The sequence below is a fragment of the Clarias gariepinus genome, chromosome 20 (genome assembly GCF_024256425.1).
Source record: "Clarias gariepinus isolate MV-2021 ecotype Netherlands chromosome 20, CGAR_prim_01v2, whole genome shotgun sequence".
NCBI classification, from domain to species: Eukaryota; Metazoa; Chordata; class Actinopteri; order Siluriformes; family Clariidae; genus Clarias; species Clarias gariepinus.
In genome coordinates this window covers 18,739,213-18,759,772 of record NC_071119.1, presented here as the reverse complement: position 1 = coordinate 18,759,772, position 20,560 = coordinate 18,739,213, and the positions used below count along the sequence as shown (strand labels likewise).

Sequence of the window (20,560 nt, the reverse complement as noted above, 5' to 3'; positions counted from 1 at the left end):
GTGCTAGTGAGACCGAATTCCCAGTTCAAGGCCAATATCAATGTGTGTGCGTTTGCGTGTGTGTGTGTGTGCGTGTGTGTGTGTGAGCTGTAAGGGTTGGGTCTGTTCGAGAACACTCTGGCAGAGCATCTTGTGGATGAATAAACCGGACCATTACTCATCATAAACAGATTTAATCTCCTAGAGCGCAGAAATGCTGATGGTGTGAAAGTGGCCGAGCTCAGCGGGAGAAGAGCTCCTTCAGCAACCTCTGACAGCTACACGCCCGGCCTTCTTTAGCGTGACGCTGAGTTAACGTGAAGTTTCAATCACCCGGCCTCGTAACGTTACCGGCTCCTTATAGATCCATTGACTCTATACGCTCTTTTAGCGTCAAACTCTGTTTTTAAAGACGGGCCGCTGACATCCTGACGAGAGAAGTGTTGAGCTATGAATATTTAAGCGTGAGACGGAGCTGACTGAGAAGTAGAGTATGTTATGATCTGTTATAAATTAGGAGGATATTAAGATCTGAATGATTGTGTAGTATTTTACACAGTTTTATAGTATAAAATATGCTCACAATGAATAAACTCTGGATGTAGGAATGTTAACCCTGTGTGTGTGTATGTGTGTGTGTGTGTGTGTGTGTGTGTGTTGAACTTTTGAGAGGAAAATTAATTACCCGTCTGTGACTGAGACGTACATGTAGGTGTGTGTGTGTGTGTGTGTGTGTGTGTGTATTTTTGTTTGACTAAGGGAGAAAATCCTATTGGTGGATTTTCATTTTCATTTTTTTAAACCAAGCACAACAGCACCACCAGTGGCTGTAAAAGGAATTGCACAGGATTCTATAATAAAAGCAAAACAAGGGCTGATTTCTTTCTAGCCCAGTATGCAGAATAAATTTATGGGTCATCCTTTAAAGAAGGAAGTAGAAAGACTTAACACAAAGTGGGAAGTACGCGAAAAAGAGCAGAACAGAACAATATGTGTGTCTTTTTCTCTCTCCCCGTCTGTGTGTGTGTGTGTGTGTGTGTGTGTGTGTGGCTTTGTCATACTGAGTCACACATGCTGGAGTGACAGATTGTCATGATCACCTCAGCTGTTTCTGTTAATTATCTCCAAAAGAATAGACTGACGTGAGAAAGGAAAGGCAAAGTGAGGATACTGATTAAAAGACAGACTCCAGAGGAATGTTCCCGAAATGAAAGAAATGCGCCTGCATGTTTAGACGAGCTTAAAACACACCGATTTAAGGGAACACTGATACACTGTCACATGGACGTTTATTCAGGAGCAATTTCATGGGGACGGTCCACCTCCTGGGATGTTTTCGGAAGCGGAGAGGAAGCATCGGGAGTGAGGAGTGAAATGCGAGTAATTTTCCAGGTCATTACATGACTAGGCATGGTGGCTTGGGTGTTAGCCGTGCGAGATCACGCGTCCAGGGTTGAGGGTACGAATCGCACCTCCAGTCTGTGTATGTGTGTGGAGTTTGTATGTGCTTACTGGGTTTTCTCCAGGCAATTTCGAATTCTTTTTGTGATTGGTCTTGGGTTGCCAAAGATTGCAGATTTTAGTACCCTCTCTTTGTGCCCTAAGTCTCCTGGCAAGGGCTCGAGGCCAATTTAAGTACTAGTATCAAATTAAACAGGTTGGTCAGCTAAACAATGCAAATTAATGAAGACTCATTTTATATAAGCCAAGTTCACAGTGTTGGTCAAATCAGATTTTTTTTCTTCTTCTTCTCCCATGCCAAGGTGAACATCCCATGCCATTCCATGTGTGCTTCTAAATAAGATACAAATCTGTTCAGGCCTCAATCTAACCAGTTATATCAATCAGAGTATCACATCAATCCAGCACGATCCCCGTCACAATTTCCCACTAGGAAAGACGGAGGATGACAGTAAAAAAGGATTTCAGTTGCAAGATAGTGAGGGGAGATGTGTAATGGTACACTGGTAAACTATGCTTTTTTTTCCTAAGTAAGAAGAAATAATATCCACACAGTCTGTTTTAGAGGTATATACATTTATGTAAGCCCTTGAGGAAGGCAGCAGCAACGCATCCGTTTGTTTCATTGGGAATAGATTAAAAAGATGACAACAGTGAAAAATTATGTAGGTGTTATGGGGCTTGCGATGACTGTGCGTGTTCACACTTCACAGTGCGACATATTACGCATCCGACGCTTAAACAAGAAGCGCTGCATTGCAAACGTTTGGAAAACAAGAAAAAAATTTAGAAGTCAAATTACAAAGGCGCATACAGTATTACAACTACTCTGTTTTCAAAGAGATCTCAGGAGAGATGCCCAAGTGTGGCGATAGAAGAACCTGAAAAACAAAAACGAATCGATCGTAAAATTTAAGAATTGACTCAAATCTTGGCAAGTGAAATATTTTTGAATCTAGCCAACCTTTAGGCAACTACTCACGTCTGTACCGGTTTATCCTGTGATCAGGGTCGTGGGTGGCCTGGAGGCTATCTCAGGACACACCCTGGATGTGTGGCAAGCCATCGCAGTGCACATACACACACTGATTTGGATTTGGGCGATTTGGAAACGGCAATCAGCATGTGTTTGGACTGTGGGAGGAAACCGGAGTACCCAGAGGAAACCCACCAAGCACAGAGAGAACATGCAGACTCAGAGATGCACACAGAGAATCGAACCCGAACCCTGGAGATGCAGGGCGACAGTTCTAACCACTAAGCCACTCTAAACTTATCAGTAATTTCTTAAAATAAAATACACAACAAACCAAATGTAAGATTATGATATAGATTAAGATAATGAAGCTTCGTTTTAAGCAATTGTTATAAAAAATTCCAAATAAAAACTTACTTAAAAAAAATAATTCTTAAAACTAGCAAAATTATCCACCAGTAGAATAGCCTGATTAGTAACTATTAGCGATATTTAATAGTTTGATATTTGGTTTGTTGTTATCTTATTTTAAGAAATATCTTAAGAGATATTTCTTTTTAGCAAGAACTTTGCTGAGATATAAATTTTTGCAGCTTGATTATGTGATAACGCCTCCCACCCCCCCAAAAAAATACATCTGCATGCGGTAGTCTTTGTTCACTTCGGTGTATTAAAACATTTTTACCTAGCTAGAGAAAGAAACTCACATCCTCAACTCTAACCCTGCAGTATTCAATTTCAACAATATATATTAAGCTATAAATACTGAATTGGAGCAATGGACTAAAATGACTCATGCAGGTTTCACCCCTTCAGACTTCCCAGCGGCGTGGAAAACGGCAACGCTACCCACTGCACCAGCGCACCGCTGCACCTCTCCTGCTGCCAATTCATTTTCGCTCTTTTATGCGGACTTATTTTTAGTCATGAATAAATGCCTTTAGTCAATGCAAATGTATTTAGTTAACATTTACATAAATGTCAGTTAATGCACGGTGACAGCTTCCTTTCTTAAGCTTATTATGGTTTATTAATGCATAGTTTAACATTTGTACCTGTTAATTAGTGCAACAAATACTGTTTCTTTAGGAAATCTTGATACGAAAGGAAAGAGACTGACGTTAAAGGAAAGTGATTTTGCTTATTCAGTGAATCTGTGCTTCATCAGACCAAAGCGATCTTGTTACATACGCATGCATATATTCGCGTATGCTCCACACACACACACACACATATGCCCATACTGATTGTAAGGTTTCATAATGTAGTCAACAGATCCCAGCTTAATAGGACACAGCCGAGATCGTAAGAGGTTGAAAGTTTCCTTCTCATGTGCGCGCTCTCCGCGATCAGAATACAAATTTCCAGCCTCGTCATCAAAGCCGATATAAAACGTATAGAAATGTCAGATCTCCTGCATATGAGATCCTGCACACACGACACGTCATACGACGCCATAATGGGTACATTAGTTATTTCAAATACTTGCGAGACCATTACAGGTGAGAGCACGTCTGTTTCCTGTGATGATCTGATCCATTTACAGCGTAAAACGGAGACTCGTCTGAGTGCCGATAATTACCTTAAACTCTGTTTTTCCTGTGGAGGCGCTCAGAACATTTCTTCAACCAGTAGCTTTCCCGTGTTCTTGGAACACGCTCGTATGGATATTAGAAACAGGATGAGAAGTGACGTCATACTCTGGAACGATGGTTTTAACGCGGTATACAGTATTCATTTAGAAGACTGGCATCTGAGAAGTTGAAATGAAGGAAAATTGCAGCAAACTCCTCAGGCATTAATCCATCTATCTATTCATCCATCCATCCATCAGTCTAGATAAAAAAAAATCATACTTGAGACTACATTAATGTCATTAATTGCTTTAAATGTAATAATTCAAAGATATCCTTGCTCTGAACCTAAGAATTTTAGCAGTGTCCCCCTGGGTTCGATTCCAGCATGGAGCGTGCATGTTCTCCCTGTGCTTGGTTGGTTTCCTCCAGGTTCTTCAGCTTCCTCTCACAGTCCAAAGACATGCCGATTACACTAATGTAACTGGCGTTCACAGATTGTCCACAGATGGTCCTCTGGACAAGGAAATAGCAACCCACTCCAGTATCCTTGCCAAGAAAACCCCATGGACAGCATCTAGGAAAGTCTGGCATGCTATTGTCCATGAGGTCACAAAGAGTCAGACAGGACTAAACATACAAGACTTTTGCACCATACAGTAAAAGATAGATATGTATATAGAGTAGGTACGGGTTGTATGTCTTTCGGCTGCTTCGATTGAGGGGTCACCACTTGATCCATCATGCAACTTGGCACAGGTTTTAAACCCCTTCCATTTTATTCGAGCTTGGGACGAGAAACCTACCATTGAGCCACCATCACCCGATACGGTGGTTAATATAAAGTTCGTATATAAAATGTAAGTTTTCAACATCCTCATAGTGAGCACTATTAAAGACACCACTAGAACTTTTGTTCCTCACTTATTTTCAAAAGTCTGTTGAGATTGTTTTTTTTCACCCTCCACTAAATTAGCTATGCGGTAATTCTGCTGAGTCATCGCTTTCCTCCATTAATTCATCTCCTTCATTCATTCCTGACCTTCATCTGTCAATGTTTGACTGATATGTGCGTATGAATGAATCGAGTAAATCTCCGTGCCCTAATATTGACCTTCGTACCTCAGATTTCCCAACCGTTTAAGATGTTCATATTGATGAAGGATGCAAAAGTGAGGAAAACATCACGGCTTCCTTGCCGCAATGTAAGGATAATACAAAAGAGACGGTCACATGGCCGCGCTGCTGGTTGCTAAGAGATGCTCATCCTACAGTAGATGAGATAGTTCTTAGTGAAGTGTGACTCATTATAGAGACTAATGCTGTGGGCAGGTGATTATACTTTGTGACTCGAATCCTAAGTTAAATGTTAATTACATCTCTAGTTGCCTTAATGTTCTCAGTGACAGGATTCAAGCTTCAAAACAGTGTAGGCTGCGTAAAGCACGGGATACGTTACCCGAGCGGCAACGCCACGCCGCTGATAGGAAAGTCACAGATCGGCTTTAACAGATGGTACTATAGCAAATCGTTTTCCATGCAGAACAGGCGACAGCAGGGTCACGTCGCAGTTTGTGCGACGTGACGTCCGATTATGCTTTCTGACACGCTTAGAAATTAACATGACTTCAGACAGCCTATTAAAAATTGCACTCAAGTTCTGTTTATTCCTTATTTTTCTGTTTATTCTTTATTTCCCTCCTGATGGTGGCTTTCAGAAGAGTATCAAAGCAAATCCCCCCAAAATTCCGAACTTCCTTTGGTCGCATTGAATCCAGCAGTGACAAAAATACATGCCTGCTTTAGAGAGTAAGTCGGGCTTTAGGAAATCACAGGTGTATTGCAAATTTCCTACAGAGTAGGAATGTGTCTGTGAATATATCTGAAGTGAAATGGCTGAGAGTTTTAGCGTGACCTTGATTTTAGCTTTCTAATACATTCCGTCGCCTTAAAAAAAAAAACAAGAAAAAGAAAAACAAGAAAAAATAACGAATTCCATTGTACACTTGGAAGGCGTTTCTGACAGGTTAAAAGAAAAGAAAAGGCATGAGCGTCGTTCATTCAAGTTAAACCCGGACTTTTGATTGTGTAGAATAAAGGAAACAGTTATAAAAGTATATTTTTCTATATAATCCCCTGCTACACTAATGCACTTATTACATTCATTATTCACTAGTGCTTGGATACCATCAAGGTAGAACGTTTTCACAGTACACTGAAGCCATGATCAGACTGAAACCATGGCCTCCCAGGAACTCCTTTTAGTAACCTTCAGTAAACATAGGGATGGTACAGGGAACATGGCGATAACTCCCAGACGAGTTCCTGTAATCTGCAGTTGGTGTTCATGAATGAATATGTGTACAGACAGATGCGTCCCTTTCTGCACGTCAATGACAAGTTATCTGTCAGTTTTCAAGGACCAGGCGTTCCACCCGCTGAATTCAGGATCATCATTCATGGATCTACGGCCTTCTTTACTATGTTTGCATCATTCAAATGTTTTACTGTAGCTAATGTTTTACACCTTCATTCACTAGAAATTTTATTCTGGTTTGACTTTAATGCTTTGATTTTGTATGTGAAAATTCTGACACTAATTAAATATTCGAATAACTAAATATTATGCCAATTCTGAAATATCTGTGAATTCTAATTTCGAATTTCTAAGCTATATTAATTTTGTGAATTCTTTTGAGTCATTCTCCCAAAAATCTCTCGAAATATATCTCGAAAAATATAGCTAAATAATTTTATATAATTACCTTAAAATTCTGACGTTGTCTGAACAATCTGATGTATTATTGTTATTATATAAATTTAAAATAACTTATGACATATTAATTTTGTGACTTTTCCTAACGGAATTCGACTTCTAAAGATTTCTGTAGCCAACATTTTGACTTTTTCCGTACATTCTAATAATAAAATTTTTGGCTTATGTTAAAATTCTACAAAAACAAATTCAATCCCATAAATTTTGTGAATTCTCGGTCATTCTCTTAAAACTTTGATCTTAAAATTCATACTTTTTATCTCAACATCTTGACTGAAATTTGTGACTTATCACTTCATCGATTTAACAAGTTTCTCAATTTTTGACATATTTAGAATTCTAAAATATCTTCAAATGTTTGGTAATTATCTTAAAATTGGAACTCATCACAAAATTCTAAGCTCTATAAATTCTATGAATATTGCGTTTTTTTATCAAAAATTATTCTTATATAAAAACTTTTAAATTTCATAATTCTGTTGTATTAACTCAATTTTGTGACTTCATGTCTCAAAGTAACTTAGATTTTAGAATTTATGCTAATAAGATAAGATTTACGAATAGAAAATAATAAGCTTGAGATAATAATTTTTTTTTATTAAAATTGTGAGATCTCAACGTGAGAGAATGTATCAACATTCACTTAGTTCTTTTTTTATTTATTTAATTTCTTATAAATAAAATTACATATACAAATTTTATGTTATTTATTAATCTAAAAGTTGTAAGAGAATTTTGTAAAAAAAAAAATTTTGTTCTACTCGGCACAGTACAAAGTTACATCAGAGAAATGAAATTAAAACGCAGGTAAAACTCTGCATAATATTTCATGCCGCATTGTTATTTTTACAGTAGAAGAACTGTAGTTGTGTCCTTGTATGATTTGTGACTGATTACCCTGATAGGTTACCTATAATTTCCTATTCTCCCCCCCTCCTCACTCTGCCCTCATGTCTTTTGTTTAGTTTCCTTTTTATGTTCTGCGGCTTTGTTTCAATAATCACACTTATCTGTCACTCTTTTCCCACTAAATGCCCCGCTCCTGTGCTCTCCTCATAAGCTGCTATTCTAGTTTAAGCAGATCAAGCTTAAAAAGTGCAATTAATTGAAGCACAGGGAGTGGGCGTCACTCCGAGTGTGGAATCAGTGCCAGCAAACACTGATTAGAAAGTTTGCACCAACGTGTGAGTGGGTAATGAAGCTGTCTGCTGCAAAACGCCATTTACTGCCAAACTTATCAAACACACCAATCCTACGACTCTCCCCGTGGACGTTCCTGTGTGTAATTGTTGGCATGTCGATCCGTCTGCGTGTGCGTTAATGAACGCCAGTGATGTTGTCTGTCTTACGCGCTGTGTGTCTTCGTCTCTCTAGACGTAATTCAAGGCGATGTCCTTTCAAAAAAAAAAAAAGAAAAGAAATTCAGGCACTGTATTAATATGATTTTATTTTTTCTTCCTGTATCCACGTGGCGAATAAAAACACATCCAGAGCTCATTAGGGATTAATGAGGTTTCGGACTGATACCTGGCTAATGTCGCTTCCGTGTGCTTGTGCCGGTGCTCTGATGCGCTTCAGTATGAGCCATGAAACCACATGAGAGAAGAAGGAGGGATCCCATGTGAGTGTTTTCTTCTGAATATACACTCAGGTCCATAAGTATTTGGACACGGACACATTTTCATCGTTTCATCGTTGCCTTTGTACACAACCACATTCAGATTAAATTCAAGTGGTTTAACCAAAGTATTGCATTGAGAGTGTGGAAAATACAGTTATTCATTACACAGTCTTTCCATTTTCACAGGATCAAAAGTAATAGAACGACCCACCAATAACCAGTTTGTTGGCTTGGCTCTTAATACTTATGGATCGGTCCAATCAATCCATGATTTACAATTCGCAGTATATCCAGTACTTGCTTTCAAAGAGCCAGAATGTATTCTATTTTTTATGTAGTCTTCAGGAATAGTTCTGTTTTTTTTTTCAGCTCTCATTTTTACTCCAGGTCCTGTACCTGAGCAGTTTCAGAGGAATGCTTTTTATTTGTTAAGCCACACAGTAACTTATCAAGCATTCAAGCATAAAAACACCTACCTTAAGGCAGGAACCAGAGAGAAACAGGTGCAGGTGATGACAGATGATCAGGCCAGTGATTAGTATACTGGTGATGCTGAATGCTGAGTGGTTGGAACAGACGAGAGGGGAAATGAGGTCGCTGCTGAGGTTGTTACACAAACGACCAGTTTTTAAATTGTATTCTTAGGCACTTTGCAGGGTGTCACAGTAAAATTTGTTACCATTTCTTCAATTTAATCTACGAGCAAGACTTTTGCTCAGAACTGTGCATGTAAAATATGTACATACAAAAATATAGTAATCATAAATGAATACAATTGTAAAAAAAAGAAAGAATAATTATAAGACATTCTAATCTAAAATAATGATAATAAAAAAAAAATAATAAGACATTATATCCTTTATTATTATTATTATTATTATTATTATTATTATTATAGGATAGAATATTTTATTATTATCATTACTAACAAAAACAAGCACAATAATCATACTTATAATAATACTAATAATAATAATAATAATAATATTAATAATAATAATAATAATAATAATAATATTAATAATAATAATAATAATAATAATAATAATAATGTATTGTATACATAAAAATCTAAATATAAAAAAATGTTACAGAATATTTGTTTCATATTTAAAGGATATTTTAACTAATACAGTGCTCACCCAAAGTGACAGAAACTTTTCTTTTGTTTAAAATAAATAAATTAATAAAAATTATACATTCATAAATTTAATTTTAATTAAATATTAATCTATTGTTGGTATACCTTTTCTATCCACTATGTCATAACTTTTCTTTTCACCATACCAATCATTTTATTATTATTTAAATTATTCCACACTTTCTTTCTTTTTTACTTTCTTACTTACTTACTTACTTACTTACTTTCTTTCGTTCTTTCTTTCTTTCGTTCTTTCTTTCTTTCTTCTAGAGAGTCACACTCTGCCCCCTCCCTCTCCCCCAGCCCCGACCCCTACCCCTCCACCACAACTCTGCCTGACAACCCCGTGACAGTTTTGTTGTGGACGGCAAAAACCCCCCCAAAAAAACAATAATAATAATTCGCATGTGCTGAGGCCAGGGAATCAGAACCAAAGAACAAAAATCCTAACACACACACACACACACACAAACTGACGTCAGGGATTCAGCAGTGGCACGCTCTGCTCCGGTTCTCCCTGAGGTACTCCGTTCTCTCTGATCCTCCCAGCAGCGGTAACAGTACAGTACTGACATCTGCATTCGTTTTGATCTGGGATGCCGCTGTAGTGTACGTTGTGTTGATTAAAGGAATATGTTTGTTGTGTTTAGTGTTTATTTGGAGCACCTCCTTTCTAAAAAAAAGAAAAAAAAAGAAAAAAAAAACCCTGGATCTGATTTTCATCGACATGTCTGTTTATTTTCCTGCATGTCATTAGTGGTACTGGTGAGATTTAGCAGATTTCCTCTGTATCTGAAGCAGCTGATGCGGCGGCGCTTTAGTACTTCAGTCTGTCCAACGGATACTTGGAGTCGAAGTCATTCTGAAATTTATTATAACCTAATATAATATATTATAACATTTATTTACTTTATATTTGAAGTCAAACATTCGGATAAACAGCTCCATCAAGATTTTATTAGAGTTCTCATTATTATAATTCTTTTTTTTTTTATGACTCAACAGCAAAACCTGACAACTTTTCGTGTTAAACACCAGCTGTGCGAGCGGTAACAATCGTCTTCGCACAGGAAATACAACACGAAGCGACTAATCTGCTAAGCACATCATAAATACATCAGTATAAAACCATGCGATGTATTCCAGGGTGGGGTTTTCCTTTAAAAATGGGTTCATTTGGGACGATCATTGGAATTTCATACGAAACGGAGAAGTTTCGAAGAAAAGCGTCCCCTACGCCCTTTCCGTCTTCTTTCCAAAGCGACATTTTTTTTCTACACGCAGATGACAGGAAACCGCAGTGAGACTACTTTCCATCAAGCGAGAGAGAAACAAAACACTTTTCACATCCGATCAATGTTTTTCACATGCGATCCGCGTGCCTGCTGCTACGAAACCAGGTTTCTGTAATGATGTAATGAGATGTTTGTCACGCACCGTCGCTACGAGTCCTAATCAACACTTTCCCACCAACAATATTCTGATCATTTCTCGAATGTGATTAAATTCACGGGGTGTTGCATTCACGCTGCTGTTTCCCGAAATTACAGTTTCCATGAGAAAAGGTTTTTGTGGGGGTAAAAAATAAATAAATAAATAAAAGTAAACTTTTATTATTATTTTTTTTTTTCCCATTTAAGTTGAATCCCATCAATACAACCATAGTACGGTGGTGTTTTCTGATGGAGAACTGTCAATATGGCAAGCTATGGCAACCCGAGTGTCCAATCTGAAAAATACTGAATACTTGGTTTAAAAAGTATTGGCACCCACCAATAAGTGACAAATTTCGCTTTACTCAAACACATGAGAATTGTTTTTCCCCACCTTAATTCTCTCAAAGTTATTGCCATCGGTTGTAAAATCCATCCAGAACCAATACACCCAGTTTAACTGCCCAGTTTCTGCCATTCTATCCCCATTGATTGGGACAAAAATAGTTTAAGCTTTGATGTGTTGTGAGGTGCTTTTCAGTTCACCACGGTTGTAAAGACTGATTATGTGTATACAGTAATACCAAAGCTTTGCTGTCATCCGTTTCTTCTTCTAGGACCACATTCGCAAACGTCCTAATGTCTGACGTGAGCCTAAAGTGCCATGATTTTATGCAGTCCATCCATCAATCCATCTAGGAACCTTTGAGGGTCTGTGAAGGCCAATGGTGACTATTGGAGGCCAATGGTGACCTTTGTATTTATTCTCGTTTTTGCGAGCGTGGCAGGACCTCCGGTCAACATTCACACTCTATGAAATAAGAGCTTCATGTCTTTTAACTCCATAAAACTGGGGTTCCATGAAGGAAACCCACCAAGCACAAGGAGAACATGCAAACTCCATGCTCACAGACCCTGAGGTGAGAATGGAACCCAGACCCTAGAGTTGTAAAGTGACAGCACTAATCACAACGCCTCCATGCCGCTTTGGTTTATGCACTGCACTGCTTCAGCTTCATTCGATCTTTAAGTCCGTGAAGGTTTTTAATACAGTTGTAGTTGGTCTTAAAGCTGCTCCCGGCAAGAGGTCACCACAGCGGACAGTTGGTCCGCACATACAAGCTTGGCACAGGTTTTACCCTTCCTGATGCAACCCTCCCATTTTACCCGGGCTTGGAACCGGCACTGCATCCAATGGCTGGGATTTGGAAATCAAACCCTTTCGCATGGCAGGCGAAACACCTTTCACTAAGCCACCAGTGCCCCTAAGGTTTTTAATATAGTGGCAATAGTAAAATTACTCTGAGCCAACGTGTTAATTATTTTTCATAAGCAGTGGACAAAAAAAGATTATATTATAGCTACAAAAATTGTTGTTTAAAAATAAATAAATTATAAAAAAAAACACATTAATTGTGCATAATTATTCCACCTTGTAGCATAACATTTCCCCAATTAAGAATTCCTTCACAAGACCCCAGTGCGTCTTGTTGTTTTGAACAAATAAAGCTAATTTATTGCAAAAGTATCAACACTGGCTTTGAAAAGCCACCCAGGTTACTATTGAAAAAAAAAAGAAGAAAGAAACACCTTTTCTTTAGGGAGGTTGCACTTTTGAAACAGCTCAGCCTTCGCCAGCTCTTGGAGGCCCTCCTGCACCGCGCACTTGTTTAACACACCTGACTCAGATTAGCTAATTATCCTGCTGTTTAGAAGCCGAATCTGGTGTGTACAGAGCACGAACTGTTCAGGGCATGGGGAATTGAGATGTTGGGAAACACTTTGAATGTTTCTAACAAACTAACAAAGCTTGATTATTTCTTTTTTTTTTTTTCTTTTCCTGTGTCTGTTTTTTTCCAATTAGGTGACGTGGTAGTGGCCCGCAACCTTTCCTTTCCGACACTCTAGTTCGACTCCGCCGTCCGGATCTCCCGCTGGTACTGGCCGACCTATAGACAGGAGCGAAAAGGGGTGGGGCCATGTGGGCGCTTCGGATGCTCCTATTGGCCAGCCTGCTCGGCCCGGCGGCTCTGGGTAAGTGATTCGCTAATCTACTAACTTTCGAATGCAGGATTATGAGATGTTTTACAAGTAGACGACTAAACAGTGAAGAAGAAAAAAAAGCGTCCCTGAAGCTCGACTAATGAATTCAGCCAGCACCAGAGAGTGATAAATTAATTTGAATTTAGATTAAGCTTTACTTTGGGAGAAGGAGAAGAGTTGGAAGAACGAACACACTGGTTTAAAAGATGTTAATTTAATAGCGTGAAGTCGTTAATAGAGATTGAGTGCATTTTAAGTGGATCTAGATGCGACATGTTCGGAACATAGTTGCTGCTATTTGTTTTCGCTCTTACCCTGTAGCTTGTTGGTGGACAGTTCAGAGACTATGCCTCGACAGTAGTCTCGTTTCGGCGCCATAAAATATGATATGAACACTATCACTGTCAATTGTGTCCTGAGAATCGATTGTCTCCTATCAATTTATTGTTGTTCTTTTATGTTTATGGGAGTAAAGAAAATCTTCTCGGAATAGATTTTAGATTGTTATGCTGTAGATAGATTTGGACGAATGTTCATATGCAAGAAAAAATTATTAACAACAGGATGTATGGAACATAATAAATAACCAGTGACAGGTTGATGGAATGGAAACCAACATCAAGTAGGAAAGATAAGGAAGATGAACCTCTGGTTGCGGTAATGTCATCAAAACCTTCCGACATTTATTCAAGTATATAATTAACAATGCAGAATGTCTGAGAAACTGCGAAGCTTTCTATCCAGACATTTTTAAAGAACATCAGCAAACTGCTATTGAAACTGAGGACTCCTTCCAAAAAATGCTAAAAGCAAAAATTCGATTATTTTTTTATATGTACTTCTACAGCAGAATGTAGTGATTTTTCTTTTGCATATCTCGGTCAGAGCACAGGGTCAGTCGGAATACGGCGTCTCGGAAGCAAACTGGGTTAAGGGCTACTTGATGGTGCTCCGGCTCGAACTTTCAACCATCGATCAGTGACCTTGAGCCCGAACCGTTTGATTTACCATTGCCCCTTCTCATTAATAAAATAAAATAATAATATGGTAAGAAATTAAATATTTTAACTTGCATAGCTGCAGTAAAACCCAACACATGGCACACTTTCTTAAATTTTTTATTTTTAAAAAAAAATAAAATAAAACCATTTTTGCGTGACATTTTGTACATTAAATAATGTATTTTTAAGTTTAGTTGCCCGGGTAACAACAAGTTTAAAAATTGTTTTTAAAGAAATTATAGACTATGCAGTAATTGTTCAGGTGTGCCTTTGGCATTTCGCAACCTGAGTGAACCGCTCACGGGCCATCGCTCTATTGCAGTATGTGGCCCAGACGAGCGTGGTAGAGGTTGACTCATAATCATTTTTCTATCTCAGATAGGTTGTTAGATTGAATTAGTTTTCTTTTTTCCCCCTTCAATATCAGATCCGTTCATCCTATCAAGTTCGGGTGTAATTTCTTTCCATAGAAAAGACAGACAGTGCATTAAAATACATCTGTGATTTGATCCGGCGTTATAGAAAATTATACAACATACTGTATAATGGGTGATATGGAATCAGATCGGTCGGAAGATTTTTATATAGCCGCCCTGCACTGACAGAAGTTCCTGTTGTAACGTGTTTAACGACAGATGTTGATATTGATGTTATTGTTTCTATAGTAACAAGTCATATATCGGGACACGTATGGCAGATGTTCTACAAGATCTAAAGACTATTTTAATAATAATAAACAAATAAAAAGTTTTTTGTTAGGAGATATTTGTTAACAAGCAAGTTGACAAGCACATTATAACTTAGTTTGGTTCATTTGATGCATTTGTATACATATATAAAATATTTTTTATATACTCATAAATGGTGTGATAATTTATTTGTGCTTTTTCAAAATTCATTGGAAAGATCTGTGTACAGTAAACTGAACTTTTTTTTTCATTATTTGCGAACAGCGGTAATAAAACTGACGAATTAGCCCGAACTAGCATGTCTCCACAGCATGAAATGTAACTAGAAAGCATAAGAGAAACGAAATACTGTTTCATTGTGCTTAATTGGAATAAAACACATTAAACAGAGCAATTGTAGAGAATTTATAATCTTAGGGGAGTTTATTTTTGTATAACCACACAATCTATCACAATCTGTGTTAATTCCTTACTTAATTAACCAATCGGAATCAAGAGCTCCCCATGGTCGATACACACCCGATACCAAAGATCTCATTCCTTGCCAGCTTAAACTTTCGAAACATCCAAATGTTCTAAAATTGCGGAACGCCCTTGTGGGTTCATGGATCATGGTGTTGAATCTGGCTGCTCTGCGCGGAGTTAAATCCCGCTATGATATGCTCTTTGTCAATCTCCATATGCGGGACGTTGCCCAGACCCCATAATGCGGTGGAGGACCGGGCGTGTACGTCGCCGTCCAAGTGTACAGACCACCATGGAACCACCCTAAATCACAAAACCAACACCTATTCCTGGAAGGGACTGATTACTGCGGCGGTCGTAGTGGGAGACCATTAAAAGGGACACAAGGGAAATTTAGTGAGCTAGTCGCTGCGTCTCTTCAAACCATTCCCTTCAGGCATAATCGTCTAGCGGCACCTTTATCATCAGCCTGCAAAGCATATACTGTATATATACATATAGACAAGTCAAGTTGACAAGCACATTAAAAAACAATAAAAGTTGAGAAAAGTGCTGAACAACGATTTAAAAGAAAGGAATAAAACATGCGATACATAAAAGACGCACATAAAAAACTAAAGAAATGAAGACATAAAATAATATAAATAAATAAAATCAATACATGTGAAGAAGTGTCTCAACGAGGTGTGAAAGCCAATTTTTTTAAAAACAGGAGATTAAATCTGGACTTGGAGATGGTTAGTGATGGCGCAACCTTAATGTGGATGGACTGATCCATAAGAGCTATGACTGCAAAAACACGATCACCTTCAAGCTCGAGTCTGGATCTCAGAACGAGCCTCTTGTCGGAGGATCTAAGTGTCCTGGAGGGAATATGAGCAAGTAAGAGCTCCGAGATGTACAAGGGTAATAAACCATTACATGACTTAAAAACTAAAAGTTAAATCTTAAACTCGATTCTGTATCGAACCGGGAGCCAGTGAGGAGAAATGTGATCGCGCTTATATGTGCCAATCATCAGGCTAGCAGCAGCATTTTTGGAGCAGCCGGAGACGAGAGAGGGAGGACTGGCAGATTCCCGCATATTATAACCCATTACAGCAATCTAGACGAGAGGAAATAAAAGCATGGATCATTTTCTCAAAGTTGGTGGAGGATATAAAAGGTTTGACCTTGGTCTAAACTCTCAGCTGCTTAAAACTGAATTTAACAACAGAGTTTATGTGTTTCTCAATGTTAAAATCATTTTTAAATATTATAGCGAAGAAACCAACAGGTCCAAAAAGCACAATCTAAGTTTTGTTTTCATTTAGATTGAGAAAGTTCAAGGGCATCTATGCTTTAATATCCTCCAAATAGGGGAATTAATGATTTTTTTCCTTCCTGGATCAAACTTATTTTAATATTACACAAAGGTAAATTATTTAATTTATCAATGGGAAAAAAGCTGTCCAAACCTACCTGTCTCTAAAAATACAGTTGCCTCTTGCAGAAAGTTAAGAGTTAAATGTGACTTGCCACACCCAGGCCTGATTACTGCCAGATCTGTTGAATCAAGAAATCACTTGAACAGAACCTGTCTGACAAAGTCAAGCATGCCAAAAGATCCAAAAAGGCAACGCAGTCTAAAGAAATTCAAGAAGAGCTAAGAAACAAAGTAGTTGACATGTTCCAATCTGGAAAAGGTTACAAAGCCATTTCCATTTCAAGACTTTGGGACGCCAGTGAAACTTGAAACAGTGGTGAACCTTTCCCAGGAGTGGCGGGCCTACCAAAATGACTCCAAGGGCATGACAACAACTCATTGAGTTCGTGTCACATTTGCCAAGAAATATCTTGATTATCCCCAAGACACAGATATTCTGTGAACTTTTCGGAGGTGTGTATCCCGCTTTGGGCCTAAAATAGTCAAGCATGGACATGGTGGTGTGATGGCATCGGCCAGTCTTCATCCCGCATTTGCATCACTGAGCCTTGTTCTCCCATGACCCTGTCGCGGTTAGCTGGTTTCCCTTCCTTAGACCACTTTCGGTAGGTCCTGACCACTGCGAAGTGGGAATGTCCTTCAAGAGATCCTGTATTTGGAGTTGCTCCGACCTAGACATCACAACCTGGCCCTTGTCCCGTAGCCACATTTTTGAAATGCTACCACTTACATCTGGAAGTTGGATGGACTATTTTAGGCAGCAAGTGAAAATTTTGTCCCTAAACTTGATGGGTTAGATGCAAAAGAAATGGGCAAGCGTAAGGATTTGATCACCTTTGACAAAGGGCTTAATTGGGACCTAATCAATATTAGGTGGTCTGGTCAAAATGTTAAGGCCGATCAGTGTGTGTCGGTGGGTATATAGAGAGAGAAGAGAGAGAAGGAGTAGGATGTGGAGTGACGGTATGAGATAATGTATGAGATAAGGCCCCACAGGCAGGCGGAGGAAGACGCTGACTGTACAAAGTGACACACATTTTTCATAATGTGAATCTGACACACGCTGAACCTATGAATGGGTTTAACCACGCAGGGAGGAGAAAGGAAAAAGAGAAAAAAGGAGAGAGAAATAAACGAGGGAAAGAAGAGAAGATAAAACCGATTTAACAACCTCCTTGGAAATAAGTCTTCGTTCCGATCTCAATCCTTCTTCACCTGCCATCCTGAAACCAAACCCAAGGTGCTCTGAGGTGTTCCCTGACTGGTTATCGACTCTACAAATGTCTTAAAGCAGAACCCTCGAACCTATTCGGAGCGGTGGATCGGCTACATCCAAGTGATAGGAGTCCTGTCTGCATTTTATTACATTACATTACATTACATCTGCTGTATACATTACATTCATTACAGCTCTAACCATATTAGAGGCTTCAGTCTCCTTTGGCTTCATCCTTGAAGGAACACAGATCCTCAGAGCTTCCAGGTGGAATGCAGTAGAACCATCCAAAAAAAACTCCAGAAACATTTTCATCATCGTAATATCTCTCTCTCTTTCTTTCTATCTTGATCCCTGCTTCCATTTCTCCCATCATTCTTTTCTCCATCTTAATCATTCTCTTCTTTCTCACTCCTACTCATTTCCTAGCACTCTCTCTCTCTCTCTCTCTCTCTGCTTTGCTAGTGCTTACGTCTTAATTGCTTTCTCTGTTTTTTTTTTTTATTTTCGCACTTTTTTCCTCTCTCTCTCTCTTAATTGCTTTTAGTTTTTTTGCTCTGTCTCCGTTCAGTCTGTTTTTTTTATCCCGCTTTTATCTGCATTTATCTTATTATCCCTGTCTCCCCTTGTTTATGTCCTCCTTCCTCCATCCACTTTCTTTTTTTTTCTTGAATTCTCTCTCTTGTTCTTTTTTCTTCTGTTTGTTCGTTACTTATTGTCTGTTTCTTACTGTAGCTCTTACCTTCTCTGTCGACTTCTCTTTCTTTCTTTCTTTCTTTCTTTCTTTTTCTTTCTTTGTTATGTCTCTCCTGTTATCCATCACTCTTCTTCTCTCTTTCACCTTCTTGTTTTACCTTACTTTAAAAAAAATAAATAATGTCTAATAATCCCTCTTACCTCCTCTGTTTTCTTCCTCCCTTCTTTAATTTTTTTTCGTCTCTTATAAGCCCTTTTCTCCCTATCATCTTTCTTTCTTCGTCTTTCCTTCCCATCAGTCTAATTATCAGTCTTGCCTCCTCTGTTACCCTTTTCTCTCCTCCTTTCTACATCCAGTTTTTTTTTTTTTTTTTTTTTTAGTACACACCACATTCTCTCTTCTGATATGAAGAGTTAATTTTTTTTTCTTTTTCTTTTCTTGGTTTGTTCATCTCGGTACGTGTCCATCGACCGAATGTTGAGTCCGGGTGCAAACGATTGCAGGAGACACGGACGATAACACATCGGTTGCTTTTCCTGACAGGGTTTTTTTTTTAGAGCTTAACTCTTCATCAGCGTCTCTACAGACATGAAGGAAAGTATAAGAATAGTTTCCTGTCAATCAGAATATTTCAGCCTGTCTGCCAGGCTTAATTAATTTCGTATTTCAGGAGCAGTCGTTAATAAAAACTGTCTCTAAACCGTCTCAGTCTCTAAACTCCTCGGATTAATCCCACTAATGCCTCTTCACCAGTTAATTTTTTTCTTTTTCTTTATATGTGCTTGTTATTCTTAATAAATAACAATAAAAAAAAAAAAACGTGTAATAAAACACACGGAACTGGGATCGCACAGGGAAGGCTTTAATAATTTAATACGGTTAATATGGGACGGCAAATAAAATATGATTCTTTTCATATGAGGAGTAGTGCGGCTATAAAAATGTTTGATCGTCTGGATCGCGGGTGCTCGTTCAGGGGCGCCTTCTGGATTCTGCTCGCTCAGCATTATTTAAAAAAAGGAAAAAAAAAAGGAAAAAACGAAAGAGAGGAAAAAGATGAGAGGATGAAAACAGGAAACAGCCGTGGCCTTATGATCGTTCGCATGGCTGTGAATAAAAAATGGCACACATTTCATCTTGTGTCGTTGTTTTTTTTTTTATTTAGGTCTAAATGCCTTTATGTACGGCCGGGACGGTTGCGATGGCTCTCAGGTAACGAATAGATGGATAGAAGGATGGATCATACTGTATCTTTAGGGTAATAAACCTGCCTTGGCTGTAAGACAGGAAAACGCATGAGTCAGAAAACATGTGGGCGGATTTCTGTCAATGAGAAAGCGCGAATACGGAAGTGACCCCTGGTTGTGTATGATGTTTTTCGATGTCTGGGAAAAATAAAGTAATGCTCTGGAAGCGTTGTGTCACATAGATTAAGATTTTTTTATTTTTTTTATAGGGTCAGCATTGGCTTGTGCACCATGTGGCAGGCCGACCACATGGGAACCTTTAGCGCGGGAACAACGAGAGGACTTGCGCTGCTTTTGGGAAGGGTGTTCTGACCGTTATTGATGTTTTACTGTATATAGTGGTATCCTGGGAAATGTTATTTCTGACCAGAGTGGTTGTGCCTGTGTGTGTGTGTGTCGGGAGGTGGAAGCACAGTATTACGTTTTTAGCCATAATTTGTCATCAAATGGACCGTTTGTTTGTTTTATGCCGTTCGATTCTTGATTCTGACTGGTCCCTATGCAGGTGTTCCTTTACCCTTTAAGACGTTTCATAGGAGAGCTGAGTGTATCTTTGTATTTTTTTTACATGCTGTCGTCGAGCATATTCATACTAGTATGTCATACTGTACACCAGTGCAATCCTTACACCATGACCGTCAAGAATATATATGTAATAAATGCCAAGTTAATAGATACATTGATTAGTTCAATAAATAAATTATTGATAAGTGCAAAAAACAACAAAAAATAATACAAATAAAATCTTGTATAATATTTTATATATTATATATAATATATTATATTTTTCTAAATAGAAAAGTGCTAGAGAAAGT

At 38.4% G+C, this 20,560-nt stretch overlaps 1 protein-coding gene across 13 annotated transcripts in view; it reads left to right on the top strand.

Moving 5' to 3' along the window:
- The window catches only part of LOC128508385 (adhesion G protein-coupled receptor L3-like), a 321,516-nt gene that overhangs the window by 86,333 nt on the left and 214,623 nt on the right, over window positions 1-20,560 (top strand). For all 13 annotated transcript variants that reach the window (XM_053479696.1, XM_053479700.1, XM_053479690.1 and 10 more), the window contains one exon: window positions 12,826-12,995. In XM_053479696.1, the coding sequence (XP_053335671.1) occupies window positions 12,941-12,995 (55 nt within the window). In that variant the 5' untranslated portion in view covers window positions 12,826-12,940. The remainder of the gene's footprint in view (window positions 1-12,825; window positions 12,996-20,560) is intronic.